Source organism: Gigantopelta aegis, chromosome 6, assembly GCF_016097555.1.
Source record: "Gigantopelta aegis isolate Gae_Host chromosome 6, Gae_host_genome, whole genome shotgun sequence".
Taxonomy (NCBI): domain Eukaryota; kingdom Metazoa; phylum Mollusca; class Gastropoda; order Neomphalida; family Peltospiridae; genus Gigantopelta; species Gigantopelta aegis.
In genome coordinates this window covers 94,149,828-94,170,487 of record NC_054704.1, presented here as the reverse complement: position 1 = coordinate 94,170,487, position 20,660 = coordinate 94,149,828, and the positions used below count along the sequence as shown (strand labels likewise).

Sequence of the window (20,660 nt, the reverse complement as noted above, 5' to 3'; positions counted from 1 at the left end):
CGTGGTACATTACAAAAAACCGCGGTATACCGTTGTACGCGATACCTAACCCTAGTGTGTGTGTGTGTGTTAAATATCCACGGGAATAACATATGATGTCCAAATAGATAGTCAGTGTTATAACAGTTATGTATGTCAAGGTCACATAGACACCCTCAATTAAAAACCTATAATTATGGTAGGTCATTAATAGTAGTTGGTAAATCATAAATAATACATACATAAATATATATATGTGTGTGTGTGTGTGTGTGTGCGTGCGTGTGTGTGTGTGTGTGTGCGTGCATGCGCGTGTGTGTTTGTTCAACATAGCTACAATACATTTACCCATATTTTGCAAAATTTGTCCACATTTTAATAATAGCACTGCTCATCTGTTTATCCTTCTCTGTCCATTTCTGTGGTGTCAACTTCCGTTTGGAAAACATAATTCCAAATACGTATGGCAGTTCCGCGGTATGAGGTACACCTAAGAAAGAAAAACAATATTTAACACGTTTAACTGCATTTGTACAAAATATATACTATACCAGCAGCTCGAACCGTTACCCTCTCGTTATGTCAGCCGTCTTTAAACATATTTTTACACACTTAATATTTTGAAGCAAAACTATTGTTTGGTCATCCGTATTGCAATAATTTCTCTAAAGCAGCCAGGTACAGGACATACGATTAAGCTGCTCTTACAATCAGCATTTATTCATTCATTTCAACTTATTGTTTTGCTTATATCCAATTAAGGTTCAAGCATGCTGCCCTGGGCAAACACCTCAGCTATTTGAGCTGTCTGTCCAGGACAGTGGGTTAGTTGTTAGTTAGTGAGAGAAAAGAGGATGCAGTGGTCTTACACCTACCTAACGAGTCGATAAAATTAATTCTGGGTAGGAGCCTGTAGCAAGGTACCTCTCCTCTTCCTCCCTATCTCTCTCACTCACTCTCACTCACTCACTCACTCACTCACTTACTCACTCACTCACTCACTCTCACACTCACTCTCCCCCCCCCTCTCTCTCTCTCTCTCTCCCCTCTCTCTCTCTGCGGGCGAGACGTAGCCCAGTGGTAAAGCGCTCGCCCGTCGGTGGACCCATTTGGCTCTTTCCTGTTCCAACCAGTGCAGCACGACTGGTATATCAAAGGCTGTGGTATGTGCTATCCTGTCTGTTGTATAGTTCATATAAAAGATCCCTTGCTACTAATGGAAAACATGTAACGGGTTTCATCTTTAAGATTACATGTCGAAATTACCAAATATTTGACATCCAGAAGCCGATGATTAATAAATCAATGTGCTCTAGTCGTGTCGTTAAAAAAGCAAACACGTTTAACTTTTCCTCTCTCTGACTTCCTTGTTCCCTTTCATTATCTCTTTCTCATTCTTTGGGAGGCCAATCTGATAATTATCAAGGTGTGTGTGTGTGGGGGGGGGGGGGGGGGGGGGGGAGGCGAGGGCGTGTTTGGACTATGCATGTGTGGATTTGTATGTGTGCGACTGATTGTGTGTATTTGTATGTGTGCGACTGATTGTGTGTATTTGTATGGTGTATTTGTATGTGTGCGACTGATTGTGTGTATTTGTATGTGTGTATTTGTATGTGTGTGCGACTGATTGTGTGTATTTATATGTGTGCGACTGATTGTGTTTATTTGTATGTGTGTATTTGTATGTGTACGCGCATTGTCCATCACATGAGCAATAGGAGTCGGGTATGTAGACTTTGACGAGGTAACCCAATTTCGAGATGATTATTAATACAGTTAAATAGCCGTTGCTCCTACCAGTCCATTTCGGTGACGGGTCGTGTTCTGCCCTGTATGCAAACTCGTACAGAAAGATGGGGTTGTCCGTCTGTAGTTTAGCGTTCAGGTTCGTCTCCAAGTCAGTGGGGGCGAAAAAGTCGTGATCACTTAAAAACTTTAAACACCAGAAATAAATAGAGTAAATTAATATTAATAATAATAATCATGCTAGTAATAATATAATAATGTTAATAATAATAAAAATAATAATAGTAATAATGTTAATAATAATTATACTACTACTACTACTGCTACTGCTTCTGCTGCTGCTGCTACTACTACTCCTACTCCTACTGCTGCTACTCCTACTCCTACTACTACTCTACTCCTACTCCTACTCCTACTCCTACTCCTACTCCTACTCCTACTACTCCTACTCCTACTACTACTACTACTACTAATAATAATAATAGTAACTAAAATATTATATTAAAACAAAGTTTGATAGGGGGCATGGTGAATTTCAGGCCCGTAGGAACTTTAAATGTGGTCAACTTATGAAAACAAACGTAATGTTTAAATTAATAAATATATTTTAATAAATACCATTCTAGCTAATGAGAAGAAAGAAAGGAAAGGCGCCAATGGAATAATAAAATAATAATAATATATTTTTAATAATATTAATAATAATAATAAAAACAACAACAACACAATTTTAACTTGTAAAGAGACGAACCTGAATACACGACGACCTGACTGCTACAGGGTCCGTCATGTTTGGAGGGATGTAAATCTGCCTGATGGCTTCCTCTATTTTCCCATGGTTTGACCTGTATCGGTTCTTGGCGAAATCATGAATTAAATTCTTAAAGTAGTCCAGTGTCATTCCTTTCTCTATTCCAGGTATACTAGCTTGATAAATATGAAAACAAAACATGTTATACATGACATAAAAAACGTCTGACATGCAAAACAAATCTATATTTGTTTCCATTAGTAGCAAGGGCTATTTTATATGCACCATTCCACAGTGCAACTCATTCGACGGCCTCTGATATACCAGTCGTGGTGCACTGGCTGAAGCGAGAAATTGCCCAATGGGCCAACCGAAGGGGATCAATCCCAAACCGACCGCGCAGCAAGCGAGCGCTTCACCACTGGGCTACGTCCCGCCCCTATAAACACAGGTAGCCTATACAACAATACTTGCAGGTTTATTAATTATGGCGCACTATAAACACAGGTAGCCTATACGACAATACTTGCAGGTTTATTAATTATGGCGCACTATAAACACAGGTAGCCTATACGACAATACTTGCAGGTTTATTAATTATGGCGCACTATAAACACAGGTAGCCTATACGACAATACTTGCAGGTTTAGTCATTAAGGCGCACTATAAACTTTTTAATAACACAAAAGTTAAACTTTGATTTGTTTAACGACACCACTAAAGCACATTGATTTCTTAATCATCGGCTATTTGTTGTCAAACCTTGAACACTTTTGAAATAGTCTTAGAGAGAAAACTCGCTACATTTTTCCATTAGTAGCATGGGATCTCTTATGTGCACCATTCCACAGATAGGATAGCACATACCACGGCCTGTGATATACCAGTCGTGGTGCACTGGCTGGAACGAGAAATAGCACTAGAACCACCGCGCATCATGCGGACGCTTTACCAGTGGGCGACAAATAAATAATAAAATTGTTTTAATTTTAATATAATAATTATTACCTTATATATGTAGCCTACACTACCTGATTCGAAACACTGTATCTGATCAGCTATACTCAGTCAAAACAACAACAACAACAACAGCAACAACGACAACAACAAACAAACAAACAAAGACTTATGCAAAATTATATATATATATATCTATAACCTACCAGCCAGCAGATCACAAACACAATGAATTGTACTTCGACATGTTCCGTTAAGTTACGAAAATTGTCAGAAACGTTGCCATATGAACGTCAACAAGTCTTTGTCGTAACGTCAACAATGCTTTGGCTTTTTAATATGATTATTAATGTCAGAGCGATACTACCTTACGTACATTTATTTATTTATTTATTTTTTAAATGTGGTATCGCTGTTTGACATTACATAAGCATATTTATTTTAAATGTCTACACATGTAAAATGCATGGATCTAATAACATGTAATGACGACTGTTAACTACTGTGCTGTTCTGTTGCAAGTTTTTCTACAGATGTGGTGTGGACATTATGAATAGAGGTAAGTGTTTGTTAGTTTCTTTGTCTGGGTTTCTGCCAGAGGGTAAAATGGGTATTTCATACCGAAATTGTTTTGAAGATTTTATTTTTTAAGTTAACCTTTTGACAAAATTAATCACTCTTATTGTAAATATTCAATTCCATAGCGCCATAAGGAAAAATTTCTTTCTGACAGAAACCCTGTTTGTTTATTGATCAGCGCTTCGTTCTTAGCACTACTATCGTCGTAAATAGCTACCGTCGCGATCGTAACTTTATTTTACGATCGCCAGTCTGTTCTATGACGCATACAGTCGTCGTAAATTACGGTGAATTATTTGCAATTAGTTCGAGACATTTGTAAAAGTTAAAGTTTGTTTTGTTTAACGACACCACTAGTGTATTGATTTATTAATTATCAGATATTGGATGTCAAACGTTTGATAATTGTGACATAATTATAGAGAAGAAACTCGCCACATTTTCCCATTAGTAGCAAGGGATCTTTTATATGCACCATCCCATAGACAGGATAGCACATACCACAGCCTTTGGTATACCAGTCGTGGTGCATTAGCTGGAACGGGAAATAGCCCAATGGGCCTATCGACGGGGATCGGCCCAAGAGCAACCGCGCATCAAGCGAGCTCTTTACCACTGGGCTACATCCTGCCCCGAGTCAGCTGTAAGTCCAGTGGCGGATCACGAAAATCCAGGGGTGGCGGTGAGTGTGTGTGTGTGTGTGCAATGACATGTGGCAACGTTCCCGAATGGATACCTCGGATTGTTCAACTTGAAAAAGGAAAAAATAAAATGAAAATATTTATTTAAATCCGCCACTTTAGTCACTAACATAGATGTCAAATGGCAGTTAGATTTTTTTAAAGAAGGATACGAACTTTTAAAAGTTTATTTAAATATTGATATCTAACAGGCACGGCGGAGCGGGGGGGGGGGTAGAGGGGGCTGCAGGACTCTAGTCCCTCTAAAAATTCTGAATCAAAAATATTATTGGAAGTAAATCTTAAGTTAGAGGTACCCCTCCCCCCCCCCCGAACCCCCTGAAACTTTTGCTTTGCGCCCTCGATCTCAGTCAGCCCCCCCCCCCCCTCAATGTCTACTTGCTTCCGCCGTGCCTGTCTAATATGCATTTTATGAAACAGATCCATGAAAAACATTTTAGGCCATATGACCTTCACACAAAAATAAGGTCTTATGAATTTTGCAATTATCGTTACAAAGTCATTTAGTCGATTGCCAATACCAATAAATACATCGAAGATGTTCCACATTCTCGGTAACAAATGTATTATTTAACTAATTGGCATTTCTTCGCACAGAAGATTTTAACTGCTAAGGGGGCAATTATGACTACCGTAAGGTTGTTTTGTGGAACGGCTGTAAAGTTTATGTGTGCCATCCGTAAATGTCACCGTAAAGTCAATATAACCTTAGCTACTATTATTTCCTGGAACGGAGCCAGGGCCGTTGGAGTCCTAGGCATTTGCGGAACCAGGAGTTTGTGATGGGGGGGGGGGGGGGGGGCATCCAAGCAAACCTGTGTCCTAGTGCAGGCACGACGGAAGCAATAAGACATGGAGGGGGGTGTGTGACTGATATCGAGGGCGCAAAGGAAAATTTTTAGGGGGTTCGTAAGCTTATAAAAACTACGTCCTGAAATGCAATTTCTTGAATTCAACAAGTAAAATTAATCTCGGTCTTCGATTCAGAATTATTGGGTGTGTGTGGGGATACGTAACAAGTGCTACATGCTATCAGTGTTACAGTCTCGTTCTAACCACGTGTCAGTTTGACGCTGGATCCTCCACAGAACTACATACACTTGCACACCTATCAGTTTTACAGTCTCGTTCTAACCACGTGTCAGTTTGACGCTGGATCCTCCACAGAACTACATACACTTGCACATCTACCAGTCTTGCACATCTACCAGTTTTACAGTCTCGTTCTAACCACGTGTCAATCTGACGCTGGATCCTCCACAGAACTACATACACTTGCACACCTATCAGTTTTACAGTCTCGTTCTAACCACGTGTCAATCTGACGCTGGATCCTCCACAGAACTACATACACTTGCACATCTACCAGTTTTACAGTCTCGTTCTAACCACGTGTCAATCTGACGCTGGATCCTCCACAGAACTACATACACTTGCACACCTATCAGTTTTACAGTCTCGTTCTAACCACGTGTCAATCTGACGCTGGATCCTCCACAGAACTACATACACTTGCACATCTACCAGTTTTACAGTCTCGTTCTAACCACGTGTCAATCTGACGCTGGATCCTCCACAGAACTACATACACTTGCACACCTACCAGTTTTACAGTCTCGTTCTAACCACGTGTCAATTTGACGCTGGATCCTCCACAGAACTACATACACTTGCACACCTATCAGTTTTAAAGTCTCGTTCTAACCACGTGTCAATCTGACGCTGGATCCTCCACAGAACTACATACACTTGCACACCTATCAGTTTTACAGTCTCGTTCTAACCACGTGTCAATCTGACGCTGGATCCTCCACAGAACTACATACACTTGCACACCTACCAGTGTTACAGTCTCGTTCTAACCACGTGTCAGTTTGACGCTGGATCCTCCACAGAACTACATACACTTGCACACCTATCAGTTTTACAGTCTCGTTCTAACCACGTGTCAATCTGACGCTGGATCCTCCACAGAACTACATACACTTGCACACCTATCAGTTTTACAGTCTCGTTTTAACCACGTGTCAATCTGACGCTGGATCCTCCACAGAACTACATACACTTGCACACCTATCAGTTTTACAGTCTCGTTCTAACCACGTGTCAATCTGACGCTGGATCCTCCACAGAACTACATACACTTGCACACCTACCAGTTTTACAGTCTCGTTCTAACCACGTGTCAATTTGACGCTGGATCCTCCACAGAACTACATACACTTGCACACCTATCAGTTTTACAGTCTCGTTCTAACCACGTGCCAATCTGACGCTGGATCCTCCACAGAACTACATACACTTGCACATCTACCAGTTTTACAGTCTCGTTCTAACCACGTGTCAGTTTGACGCTGGATCCTCCACAGAACTACATACACTTGCACACCTATCAGTTTTACAGTCTCGTTCTAACCACGTGTCAATCTGACGCTGGATCCTCCACAGAACTACATACACTTGCACACCTATCAGTTTTACAGTCTCGTTCTAACCACGTGTCAATTTGACGCTGGATCCTCCACAGAACTACATACACTTGCACACCTATCAGGTTTACAGTCTCGTTTTAACCACGTGTCAATTTGACGGTGGATCCTCCACAGAACTACATACACTTGCACATCTACCAGTTTTACAGTCTCGTTCTAACCACGTGTCAATCTGACGCTGGATCCTCCACAGAACTACATACACTTGCACACCTATCAGTGTTACAGTCTCGTTCTAACCACGTGTCAATCTGACGCTGGATCCTCCACAGAACTACATACACTTGCACACCTACCAGTTTTACAGTCTCGTTCTAACCACGTGTCAATCTGACGCTGGATCCTCCACAGAACTACATACACTTGCACACCTATCAGTTTTACAGTCTCGTTCTAACCACGTGTCAATCTGACGCTGGATCCTCCACAGAACTACATACACTTGCACACCTATCAGTTTTACAGTCTCGTTCTAACCACGTGTCAATCTGACGCTGGATCCTCCACAGAACTACATACACTTGCACACCTATCAGTTTTACAGTCTCGTTCTAACCATGTGTCAATCTGACGCTGGATCCTCCACAGAACTACATACACTTGCACACCTATCAGTTTTACAGTCTCGTTCTAACCACGTGTCAATCTGACGCTGGATCCTCCACAGAACTACATACACTTGCACACCTACCAGTTTTACAGTCTCGTTCTAACCACGTGTCAATCTGACGCTGGATCCTCCACAGAACTACATACACTTGCACACCTACCAGTTTTACAGTCTCGTTCTAACCACGTGTCAATGTGACGCTGGATCCTCCACAGAACTACATACACTTGCACACCTATCAGTTTTACAGTCTCGTTCTAACCACGTGTCAATCTGACGCTGGATCCTCCACAGATCTACATACACTTGCACACCTATCAGTTTTACAGTCTCGTTCTAACCACGTGTCAATCTGACGCTGGATCCTCCACAGAACTACATACACTTGCACACCTATCAGTTTTACAGTCTCGTTCTAACCACGTGTCAATTTGACGCTGGATCCTCCACAGAACTACATACACTTGCACACCTTTCAGTTTTACAGTCTCGTTCTAACCACGTGTCAATCTGACGCTGGATCCTCCACAGAACTACATACTCGGATTTTGTCATACAAGTTGACTTTACATACATATCTCTTTTTAACGTTCAGGCGCATATTCAGAAATATAAGCAAGATGAGCTCTAAACTATCGCGAGCGAGTTGAGATATGCTCCTCCGAAAAATGAATTGGCAAATGAAAAAAAAAAACCCAATTTGCTTGAGCAAGGACGAGTTTCGATCCCCCAAACCCACCACCTGCACACGCGCCTGACGTTTGAACTATTAGTTTGACGACGAATGTGATTGCTAATCATTTACTCATTCTTAATTTATGGACGCAGAAAGATATATTGATTTGGAATTGACCAAAAGTCCCCTTCTAATTGAGGCAGTTGCTTTAAAGTCGTAGTGTAAGTGGAAGGTGTTGTTGCAAGTGTTTTTCCTCCGTTTGCTTATTTGTGTTCTTTTTTTCTTTCTTTTTTAAATTTTGTTTTATTAAGGTTGTTTAGCGCCATATTCCATTGTTCTTAACACTGGTTCACAAGTGGCTCCTATATCAATAATTATGACTCATTACATTTTCTGCTGCTTTTACTGCAAGTGGTATTGATGGTTTTAATGGGTATGTATTGGGGCATCGATGATGTTGAAGATAATGAGCATCAATGATGACAATGATGAAGATTAATGACGATCCTAGTGGTGATGGTGATTATTATGTTTGTGGTGACGATGGAGGCTATGGAGTTCGTGATGACGACATCAAGATGAAGATGACGACGACTACAATTATGATAATGGTGTTGATGATGACAATGACGATGGTAACAACAACGATGATGATGAAGATCAAGTTGATGATGACGATGCTAGAATAAGACTTACCAAGATCATTGGAATCTTCATCTTTGTTGATACCTCTGATTACAGGCACCTTAGCAGACATACCCTTCTTAACTAGAGCTTGGGGGTTTTCGGGCAAAAACGAATCAGTAGGTGATGAAACAGAATCGACTACAGGACTCCACTCTAAACGACTTGGAGACGGCTACACAGAAAAATACACTGACATGACAACTAGTTCATTCCATGGATGGAGAGAGAGAGAGAGAGAGAGAGAGAGAGAGAGAGAGAGAGAGAGAGAGAGAGAGAGAGAGAGAGAGAGAGAGAGAGAGAGAGGGAGAGAGGGGAGGGGGGGAGGAAGGGGGTGGGGAGAGAGAGAGAGAGAGAGAGAGAGAGAGAGAGAGAGAGAGAGAGAGAGAGAGAGGGAGGGAGGGAGGGAGGGGGGAGGAAGAGAGAGCGTGGGTGGGGGTGGGGGCTAAATAAAGAAAACATATTGGAATATCACCAATTGCACAAGACCTTTACAAAACAAATATATTTCCTAATCTAGTTTACACACTTCCGTGTAAAGAGAGAGAGAGAGAGAGAGAGAGAGAGAGAGAGAGAGAGAGAGAGAGAGAGAGAGAGAGAGAGAGAGAGAGAGAGAGAGAGAGAGAGAGAGAGAGAGAGAGAATAAAAGAGCAAAAGACTGCCATACCATTGTATCTCGGGGAACTTGAGGAACAAAACAAACAACAACAACAACAAAAAAAACCATTAGGCAGGACAGGTTGGATTTTAAAAATAATACTGTTACCCCTACGGGTCGATATACAATGTAATATATGTACTATTTAAAGTATTTTGCTTACATGCTTATACTAATCGAAAACAAATAGGGTTGACCATTTCTTTTAGGTAGAGTCGGGTATCAGGCCTTAGAACATTTAACAACAATCTTGTTTTTTCTTCCGAGACGAATTACAAAGTAACAACTAGTTTTATAACTAGATTAAGAAAATATAGAAGACGTACTGGTATTGTCTTTCCAGCTTCAGTCAGGGCATCCGCCGTCTTTGATCTCAAGCATCCGACTAGTTTAGAACTCGAGGTCGTATCAGGACACCCGAGATCTTGGCCTAACATTTCCGCTCGCTTCCTTGGAGGTAGACTGTCGGTTTTGGTGGCAATAGCCCACGGCGTCAACGAAACTCCACTTTCACAGATAACCGCGTTGAATAGGTCTGTAAAAAAAAAGAAACAAAGAGAAGTCCGGACAGAATGACCTAAGTCTAGGTATTTCGCATATGATTCTTGTAAAGCGGATTGAAATATTAAACGAAAAGAAAAAAAAACACGAAGACCTCAAAAAGTTTCAGAACTATGTCTAGTCTAACATGGTTATTTCGGAACTTGGCCTAAAAATTGAACTGATCAGGGGATTTGTCAAGGGTGCAACTTTTCAACGTTATTTTTCTCCAGCTTTCAATTTAACATTCCAATCTTTAGGTTGATGATTTTTATCACATGGAAGGAAATGTTTTATTTAACGACGCACTCAACACATTTTATTTACGGTTATATGGCGTCGGACATATGGTTAAGGATCACACAGATATTGAGAGAGGAAACCCGCTGTCGCCACTTCATGGGTTACTCTTTTCGATTAGCAGCAAGGATTGATTTATATGCACCATCCCACAGACATGATAGCGCATACCATGACCATTCATATACCAGTTGTGGTGAACTGGCTGGAACGAGAAATTGCCCAATGGGCTAACCGACGGGGATCGATCCCAAACCGACCGCACATCAAGCGAGCGCTTTACCACTGGGCTACGTTCCGCCCCCTTATTACATGGACTCTTACTGTTAAGGTCAGCTGTCGATCTTCTCTGGCGAAGTCTCGGTGCTCTGGAATGTGCTGTACTCTGACTTTTACCATTTCTTTTCACCACGGGGCTTAGTTGTGAATACCACGACTGACGTGTTTCTTACATTACCGGCAGGACAGATTTCCGCACCACTAATCCGATCATTATCACCAGTCACATGGTTCGTAGGTTTCATTCCCTCAAAAAATACCATTTTCTCTCTCTCTGTCTATGTCTCTCTCTTTTTCTTTCTCTCTCTCTCTCTCTCTCTCTCTTACGAGGCAAATTTTCATAAAATGCTGTATACAAAATAACCGGAGTTTAAAATGTGCTGAGATGTCGTTTATTATTTACATGGTTTTTAATGTGATAGTGGTTACGTGGTTATAACTTCGTTTTTCGAGTTTCCTTACAAGTACCTTTATGCCGAATATTCTCCTGGTATTGGGTAGGCTCAGATATTTTGCAACATGAAAATTAAGGCGCAATCAAAAACTATTTAAAGGTATTGTGGGCAAATGCATAATATACAAACATGTCTGTGCCTAGGCTTTATAGGACTCACTCTGCTGCGGTGGCGTAGCGAGGCGGGGGGGGGGGGGGGGGGGGGGGGGGGGGGGGGGGGGGGGGGGGGGGGGGGGGGGGGGGGGGGGGGTGGGGGGGGGTTGGGGGGGGGGGGGGGGGGGGGGGGGGGGATGGGGGGTTACGGGGCTTACGGGGGGGGGGGGGGCCATGCCCCAATCAGACTTTTTTTTTTTTACTGTATTAAATTTGATAAAATCATACATACCTAGTGTGGGTCCCCCCAATAGTGAGTTCCCCCCAATCTATACAAATGCTGGATTACAGTCATATCATTGTACGTGTAGCAGAATCGATTTCATATTAAGTTAAAATGTCGGTTCACTATCATAAATTTAGTATATTTGTACAAATGCAATAAGAAAACTGAACCTTCACTCTCAACGGATGCTGTCGACCGCCTTGATTCCATGCATTACACTCGGTGCCATGTTTCTTATTACGATGTACTCCAGCCCTTATGACGTAGATATGGCAAAAACCATGGACGTACATTAAACAACCAAAGGACATCGAAGAATGGCTCATTTCCAGTCAGAACCTCAGTGGGACCGTTTATTCCAGATGCTTAATTCTTTAAAATATTCCTGATATATGACTTCTAGATTTTTAACCAATATTGGAAGTTTTAAACTGTCATTCTATCTCTTATAATATCCAGTCTCTTACCTTTGGATAAAGGAGATATGAGGTGTAGAGACACACTGGAAGCACCTGCACTTTCTCCAAAGATAGTCACTTGGTTAGGCTTTCCACCAAAACTGGAGATGCATTTCTTTACCCACTGGAGCGCAAGGACTTGGTCCAGCATTCCGAAATTACCAGGGGCCGCACTGTCTCCGGTCGACAAAAACCCTGAAACATATTACATCTTAGATGTCATTCGCATAATCAAATCAAACTGACATTGTACTTAGTGGGAAATATCTCATTATGATTAGTGTTGGAAATATGCTCAGTGTAAGTTGTGTTTGAACTTTCCAAGTTTGAAATCATTAAAATAAGTACTTGTGATAACAATATTCACAAGATTTCATGAGAGTTTGGTATATTTGGATCTCATTAAAACTATTCGGGTGATAGAAATGATGTACTATATAATGTAATATTATTTGTTTGTTTGTTTGTTTATTTATTCATTTATTTATTTATTTGTCTTCACTGATTCAGTTTTATTTATTTGTACTTTATTAATTTTTAATTTTTTAATTTTTTAATTTTTAATTTTTTTGAAACGTCAACTTTACTTTTTTGTTTTAAGTCTGCTCTTCAAATAGTTAAAGGGGTTGGTAGGTAGGGTGAAGCTTTTGATTTATAATACACACTAATTCTAAACTAAAAATAAACGAATTAGCTTTATTAAAATTTTATAAAATAAAATGAGAAGGGATAAAAATATGTTGGTGACTCATACATACGCCTCGCTTCTCCATGTGAATAAAAACTAAATTCTAGAAACGTCCCGCGTGTTTGTGTGATGACGTACCCAGCACTCCTAGTCTGTAGTTGATCGTGACAACGACAACGTCTCTCAGCGCTATCACCGTAGAGTCGTAGATGGCCCCGGTCCCGGACACATACGCCCCACCATGGATGAACACCATCACGGGATACGTCATATTTGAGTCCATCTAACGAAAAGAAACCCGTTCTTTAAAGGTTGTACTGTACCAAATAAAATCCCAGGGTGACAATGTTAACGTATGTGGTTAAAAATACTATATGCAATACATTAATTATGCCCCATACATGAATACTCCAACCCCTCTCCCAAAGTATTAATTGAAGAAAACGTGGAACGTCTCATTGCTCATTTTCGATATAACCTGACTTAGAATGGGTGCGCTCATATTAATAACTAATGGGTTATATGACGAGAAGCGAGTTGTAATAGCGCTCAGACTAGCAACTGGATAGTAGTAGAAATCGTAACAGCAGGAAGTCTGCCAACCTTGTCGTGGCAGTTGGTAGTCTGCGCCTACCATAACATTTTCATCTTTCAATACTATAATACATGCGTGCTTTAATCACGACTCCCTTGTATCCTAAAGCCTTGTAACATGTCCATACATAGTTCTGGTACTTAATCACGACTCCCTTGTATCCTAAAGCCTTGTAACATGTCCATACATAGTTCTGGTACTTAATCACGACTCCCTTGTATCCTAAAGCCTTGTAACATGTCCATACATAGTTCTGGTACTTAAGAACGAGTTTCTTGTAAAAGTTATTGTGACACACAGAAAACAAAGATAATTGACGATAAGTTTTTACTGCCGGGTATGATACGTTATAACATGGAAAGAGAAATGTCCGAATGTATGGAAACGAGCAATAGTCCATGAAAAGGGCGCACCTGTCCTATGCAAATGAGCCACATCACTAGAGGGGGGACCAGAGCGAAGTTCACACAGTCAGTAGCGAGCATTGATACAGGCCTGGCACCGACGTCTCATTGAGGCCATTAAACGCTGGAGAAAGGGATGGTACGGGCTGAGGGTTGCTGGCTGGAACCTGTTTCGCAGATGCGTGGTTCGGATCCATGTGCCTTGGCGAGGGGTTGTCACGGGTGGTCGGTCGCTACGGAGACGGTCCCTGACCTGGTTGTTTTGTTGATATCATTACCATAAGTGCCATATGGTGTTTCTGTGGACGTTGAATTGACGTGCGACGTCACGCTGCGAGGTCCCAGATTCAAGCATCTCTATGACTCGCCATCTGTTATTTGACCGAGGCGCGGCATGACGAATTTACATCAAACAGTTCACTAATGGTGGTTTTCTGACTTCTGGACTTCTGAAGGCTGTACAGAGTGGCAATTATTTGCGACTGAATGTCTGGCCTTTTATGGTGAACACTGGACAGCATTTCTCCCGAATATTCTATGTTTCTTGTACAAAGCATGCAGTCGCTGCACCAACTGCTTGGTTGCATTTCTTTCATCTATTTCATGCACATTTTCTCTGATTTACATCCATAAATCCATTCACAAATTTATTACTCCATACAATACATGTCACAATAACTTTTACCTTTGAGTATATTTTTCATATTAAAACTGACTAGCTGCTTGTAGTTTATATGTTTGTTTTTGTCGTTGTTGTTTTTGCTTTTTGCATGCATGTTCATGTCTGTAGGTGGACATTAGAAAATGTCGGTTAATGTGAACACATCAAATGTCTGTACTTATTTGTAGGTTCCCTAGCTCAAAGATTTGATGCTGAAATCTGTATGACTATCATGCTTGCTGTTTCATCAAATAGTCTGTTAAGAAAAAATACAATCTTTGTAGCTCTTGCAATACTGTAATTTGTTTTAACACGTCGTTGGGAGCATTGAATTATTTTTCTTTTCAGCCAGTGCTCCACAACTGGTGTATCAAAGGCCGAGGTGTATATAAAAGATTCCTTGCTACTAATGGAAAAACATGTAGCAGGTTTCCTCTCTAAGACTATATGTCAGAATTACCAAATGTTTGACATCCAATAACGGATGACTAATAAATTAGTATGCTCTAGTTAATGGTGTCGTTAAACAAAACGCACTCTAACACTTGGTTTTTTTTTTGGTTTTAGCACAAAAATCACGTACATACATATTTTCAAAATAATGGCACCGCAAATTAATAGTGGCGTTAGACCTTTAGGTTAGATGCGATTGTCTGCCATGGTCTTTGTAATAATAAGTAAATAGAGCGGCAAAATTCGATTGTCTGCTTGATCGAGATTTTTATCCCGACGTCTTTGAAGGAAAGTATTAAACTGAAGATGGCATTATTCCCATTAGCTTTGTAATTACGTGTGATCGATCGACCGGTTTACGCGCTGTCACCTGCGGAGCGAACACATTCAGATAGAGGCAGTCTTCGTCGAGAGTTACGTTGACCCCAGGCTGTGTCTTGTCGGGTTGCGGACAGGCCGGGCCATACGATGTGGCATCCCTCACTCCGCTCCACGGAGATACGTCACGAGGGGAAACCCACCTAAGAGGTCCTGGGAAAAAATAGACAAACACTGATGTAGAAATATAGCATGGAAGAAAAATTACGTTTTCTTATTGGTGTCGATGTCCCAGAGTATTTTTTATATATATACTCAGAAACTGTTATAGGAAAGAAAGGAAACGAATGTTTGTTTAAATACACATTCGAACCGGTTGTAGTTCGTTCGTTGGTTCGTTGGTTGGTTGGTTGGTTGGTTGGTTTTCTTTTTGGTAATTGTTTTTTTCTTCTTTTCTTGTTATTTTCATTGTGTGGATTTTAAAAATTGTTATCAATAGATTACACGTGCGACTGTTTGGTGTCTGACATGTTTATTAATAATCTTGGACTAGAGAGTTAGGCCGGTTATCCATGTGCACGGAACCGAACATGAAACTAACTGCGTGGCTACTCGAACGGCACCTCTCATGTGGAAACTCTGCTAATGATAACCATTTAATCTAGTTTACACACTTCCGTGTACCGAGAAAGAGAGAGAGAGAGAGAGAGAGAGAGAGAGAGAGAGAGAGAGAGAGAGAGAGAGAGAGAGAGAGGGAGAGGGGGGGAGAGACAGACAGACAGACAAACAGACAGAGATATACATAGAAAGAGAGAGAGAGACAGAGACTGACAGAGAGAGAGAGAGAGAGAGAGAGAGAGAGAGAGAGACAGACAGACAGACAGACAGACAGACAGACAGACAGACAGAAAGAGATAGACATAGAGAGATAGAGAGACAGACAGAGAGACAGAGAGACAGACAGAGTGACAGAGTGACAGAGAGAGAGAGAGAGAGAGAGAGAGAGAGAGAGAGAGAGAGAGAGAGAGAGAGAGAGAGAGAGAGAGAAAGAAAAATGGAAAACCAGCTTAACGGCAAGGGATTTGTTATTTACATTTGCCTACATGCAGGACAGTTTATATCAGGGATAGATAGGTAAACTGTTTGTAGAACTAGGTATTAAAGCGATGTCAGACTACACCTTTCTACATTACTTTTCAATATAGTCACCCCTGAGCTCAGTGCAGCCTTCAGACTTTCATCTTCAAACCGGATATTACGTAGGAAGACGTTCAAGTTCCGGAACAGATAATAACCACTTGATGTCAAGTCTGGGCTGTATGGTGGGTGATTGAGCTGTTTGGAGACACACTTACGGATAGTATCTGGAGCAACTCAGAACTTGTGCACTGGAATATTGTCATAGAGGGAGAGGATACCAGTTGCCATCTCTCAACCTTTTTCTGTCGTTGCCTTTCTTAATTGCGTCATCAAAGTAGCATAATAGACACCAGTAATAGTAGTTTTTGGAGGCATGTCGCCAGTCATTAAAACTTGGGCAACCCCCAAAAGGTCTTAAATTGTTTTTGAATCATCTTCAAACCTTTGTCAACCTCGCTTGAATTCAGCAGACCCCTTCCCAATTGTTGAATAATTGGGATATCCATCACCATGGACACCAGAAATACACTTATTATTTCACTAGCAATATTTTGTAAATATACAAACAAGTCATCTCGAGTAACTGATAGGGCAGTTGTACGAAAGACAAACATTTAGATATGCTATGGCAGGTGGCTTTACGAAGTTTTGTTTACTATCCCTGATACTATATATACTAAATATAGATAGATAGATAGAGAGATAGATAGATAGATAGATAGATAGATAGATAGATAAGATAGATATATTAGATAGATAAAGAGAGAGAGAGAGAGAGAGAGAGAGAGAGAGAGAGAGAGAGAGAGAGAGAGAGAGAGAGACAGACACCACACACACACACACACACACACACACACAGAGAGAGAGAATATCATATTATATAAGACACCCAATAGCGATAGTTCAAAATATGCTGGTTCTCTCAATAATAAACATCATATTCCTTTCTGTGAGTGAGCATATAAGCATTGACCTACATAGAGTATATCTACCCAGTAACCCTATAATATTGTCCGACACAGTGAAGGGCAGTACGCTTATTTAAATACACGTACCGGTGGGTGGCTGCGCAAAAGGAATGCCTTTAAATGTGTCCACGTATTTCTCCCCGAACTTTTCCCGACTGCCTCGGAGTTGTCCGTACACCGTCGTCACCACGACGTCCTCGCTCGCTACCAGTTGCAGCCAAAACACCATCAACAGCAGCACCTTCATTTCGGTAAACAGCGGAGTGTGGAATGACTAGTAGCAAATAGCACTGTCACTGTGACGAGTCGGCGATTTACCATCTGAGGTTCTCCCACGACCTCATTCCACTGTTACCCATGTACATGACTTCTTTTGTTGGCCGAACAGTCTCTGGCAGGTGCGTGTCAATCGGGACAATGCAGGAATGCGCGTCCTTCTGCCTCCACGTTGGAAAGCCCCCGAAAATCCGGTGTTTAATGTATGGATTTAACGATGTTGTGTTAACACGATTTGCGTGAAACGTAATATTTTGGTCAAGGGCGGATCCAAAGTATGGGACCAGAGGAACATGTCCTCCCTAAACAAGTTAAAGGGACTTCGAGTCAATCTAACAAAACCAGAATGTGTAAAGGGACTGTCCTGAGTTTGAAGACAATGTAAAATGTTTCCGACTATCTGGGTCTGTTTGGGCGACTATAGTAATGTTCATATTAAATAAATTGTCGTGTTTAGAATACCAGTGTCTGTATATCCAATATGTTTGGGCGACTATAGTAATGTTCATATTAAATAAATTGTCGTGTTTAGAATACCAGTGTCTGTATATCCAATATGTTTGGGCGACTATAGTAATGTTCATATTAAATAAATTGTCGTGTTTAGAATACCAGTGTCTGTATATCCAATATGTTTGGGCGACTATAGTAATGTTCATATTAAATAAATTGTCGTGTTTAGAATACCAGTGTCTGTATATCCAATATGTTTGCGGCCGGGTGCTGATGTTTGTAGAAATCCCTCTTTTTTTTTCATTTTACTTCCAAATATTAATTTTTTTGTTCATGTTGCCCTTTGCCCTTAGTCCCTCTCTAAAATAGTTCCTGGATCCACCCTTACTTGGTTGGGTGTTTCTGAAGGAAGGATTCCCAGTCTGCAGCTCGGCGCGGTGAGACGTGTTTGTTTCGCTTGTGCACACTGCACGTGTTTTCGTGTGCTCGACTTGGTGATCCTTCATTTCGTTGTTTTTGTCAGCGAAATGAAGTTTAACCTAGTACAAATATTACAACGATCAGAAACACGTTTAATATACACCCACTCATATATTTCGTTGTTTTTGTCAGCGAAATGAAGTTTAACCTAGTACAAATAGTAGAACGATCAGAAACACGTTTAATATACACCCACTCATATATTTCGTTGTTTTTGTCAGCGAAATGAAGTTTAACCTAATACAAATAGTAGAACGATTAGAAACACGTTTAATATACATCCACTCATATATTTCGTTGTTTATGTCAGCGAAATGAAGTTTAACCTAGTACAAATATTAGAACGATGGAAACACGTTTAATATACAGCCACTAATATATTATGCAGAAATATATATTTGATATGCAATTACAATCGTTAAAAAGTCTCTGTTCGTCGATAACACCTTAAAAATTGCAGCAAACTCAGGAATGTCCCTTTAAAGTAGTTATCTATCTATCTATCTATCTATCTATCTGGAGGAAGATTGTCTTCATATAGTATATAATATTATCTTAGTTTACGTTTGAGTACTGTATGTGCCCTGTGACGTTGTCTTCACCCTTGCCATGAACATCTTGCACACACACGCACACCCGTACGCACATACACACACATACACACACGCACACTAGACAAGCACAGACATACACACACATACACACACACACACACAAACACACACACAAAGACATCACACGCACACGCACACGCACTTGCACACACGCACCGTATCTGGAGTGCAGTCATTTTATATCAGCATTTCCATGAGATTAGAAAGTGAAACTCACTGACTCATTGATGTTATAGTCTCACCAGACGTCGTCGAATTCTCTAACAGAAACCATGTTATAAATGATCACCGTATGCTATTCAAACACGATGATTAATCAACATGCCACAGCTTAGCGTTTGACATATCGGAATCCAGCGGGCCGCCATTTTGCAATTAATCAATTTTTATCACTTTCAGGCGCTCCAATTTCTATAGACGTTTTGTATGTTATCCTCTATATCAAGTAGTACCGGGGGCTATGCAAATCTTCTATATACTTTTTAAATGTTATTTGCCATATACAGTAGTCCCAGAAACTATCAAAAGTGTTTTTATGCAGTTTGTTCCAAACCAAGCCAACCCTCCCCCACCCCCTCACACACTCCCCGTGGACTGACAGGCCTATCCTGGATATATCTACCAGTGTGAACTGATTCTGTCTAAATGTCAGGAGGGTTTACCTATGGATTCCTGTCCTTTGAAAGACATAGAGGCAAACAGAGCATTCTTGTGAATATTCAGTAAATCAATTTATTATTAATTCAAATTCAATCACTTATTTATAGATTAAAGACAAAGCAATGTATTAATATCTTTTAACGATTTTTTGTGTACTCAACATTCAGGAAATAAAAGTGCATAAAAGGTTAAAAGCTGCCTCGTTGTTATAGTGAACTGAATTGAATATAACTGAATTAAATATAATATTTAACCACACACACACACACAGAGAGAGAGAGAGAGAGAGAGAGAGAGAGAGAGAGAGAGAGAGAGAGAGAGAGAGAGAGAGAGAGAGAGAGAGAGAGAGAGAGAGAGAGAGAGAGAGAGAGAGAGAGAGAGAGAGAGAGAGAGAGAGAGAGAGAGACAGACAGACAGACAGACAGACAGAGAGACAGACAGACAGAGAGACAGACAGAGAGAGATTTAAAGAAAACAAGTAAGATTTTACATTATAACACCCGTTAATTATTGTAATAATTTTACAAAACATCTTCTTCTTTTAGCAGTGCTGGCCTAAATAAGCAATGATTCTTCTGGTTGTAGGTAGTACTAAACCAAATAACTTCCGGCTGGGTCAAAGTTCGAGGTGCACCGAACTTTTGATAGAGAAGTGAACACCACAAGTCCTGTGATTGGTTATAAATGTGACTCTGTTGGTTGTAAAA

At 40.7% G+C, this 20,660-nt stretch overlaps 2 protein-coding genes across 2 annotated transcripts in view; one reads left to right on the top strand and one right to left on the bottom strand.

The window, feature by feature from the left end:
* Positions 1–323: 323 nt before the first annotated feature.
* LOC121374797 (neuroligin-4, X-linked-like) lies at positions 324–17,945 on the bottom strand. Its single transcript, XM_041501908.1, has 9 exons — positions 17,558–17,945; positions 15,382–15,575; positions 13,070–13,214; positions 12,253–12,438; positions 10,160–10,368; positions 9,188–9,350; positions 2,477–2,652; positions 1,777–1,912; positions 324–469 (listed from the first exon to the last, which is right to left on the bottom strand). The coding sequence occupies exons 1-9, from the start codon at positions 17,715–17,717 to the stop codon at positions 324–326; spliced, it is 1,515 nt and encodes a 504-aa protein (XP_041357842.1). The 5' UTR covers positions 17,718–17,945.
* LOC121375750 (hemagglutinin/amebocyte aggregation factor-like) overlaps positions 3,775–20,660 on the top strand; it is a 58,741-nt gene continuing 41,855 nt past the window's right edge. Inside the window, exon 1 of the mRNA XM_041503365.1 lies at positions 3,775–3,992. The gene's annotated coding sequence lies outside the window, so the exon portion shown is untranslated. The remainder of the gene's footprint in view (positions 3,993–20,660) is intronic.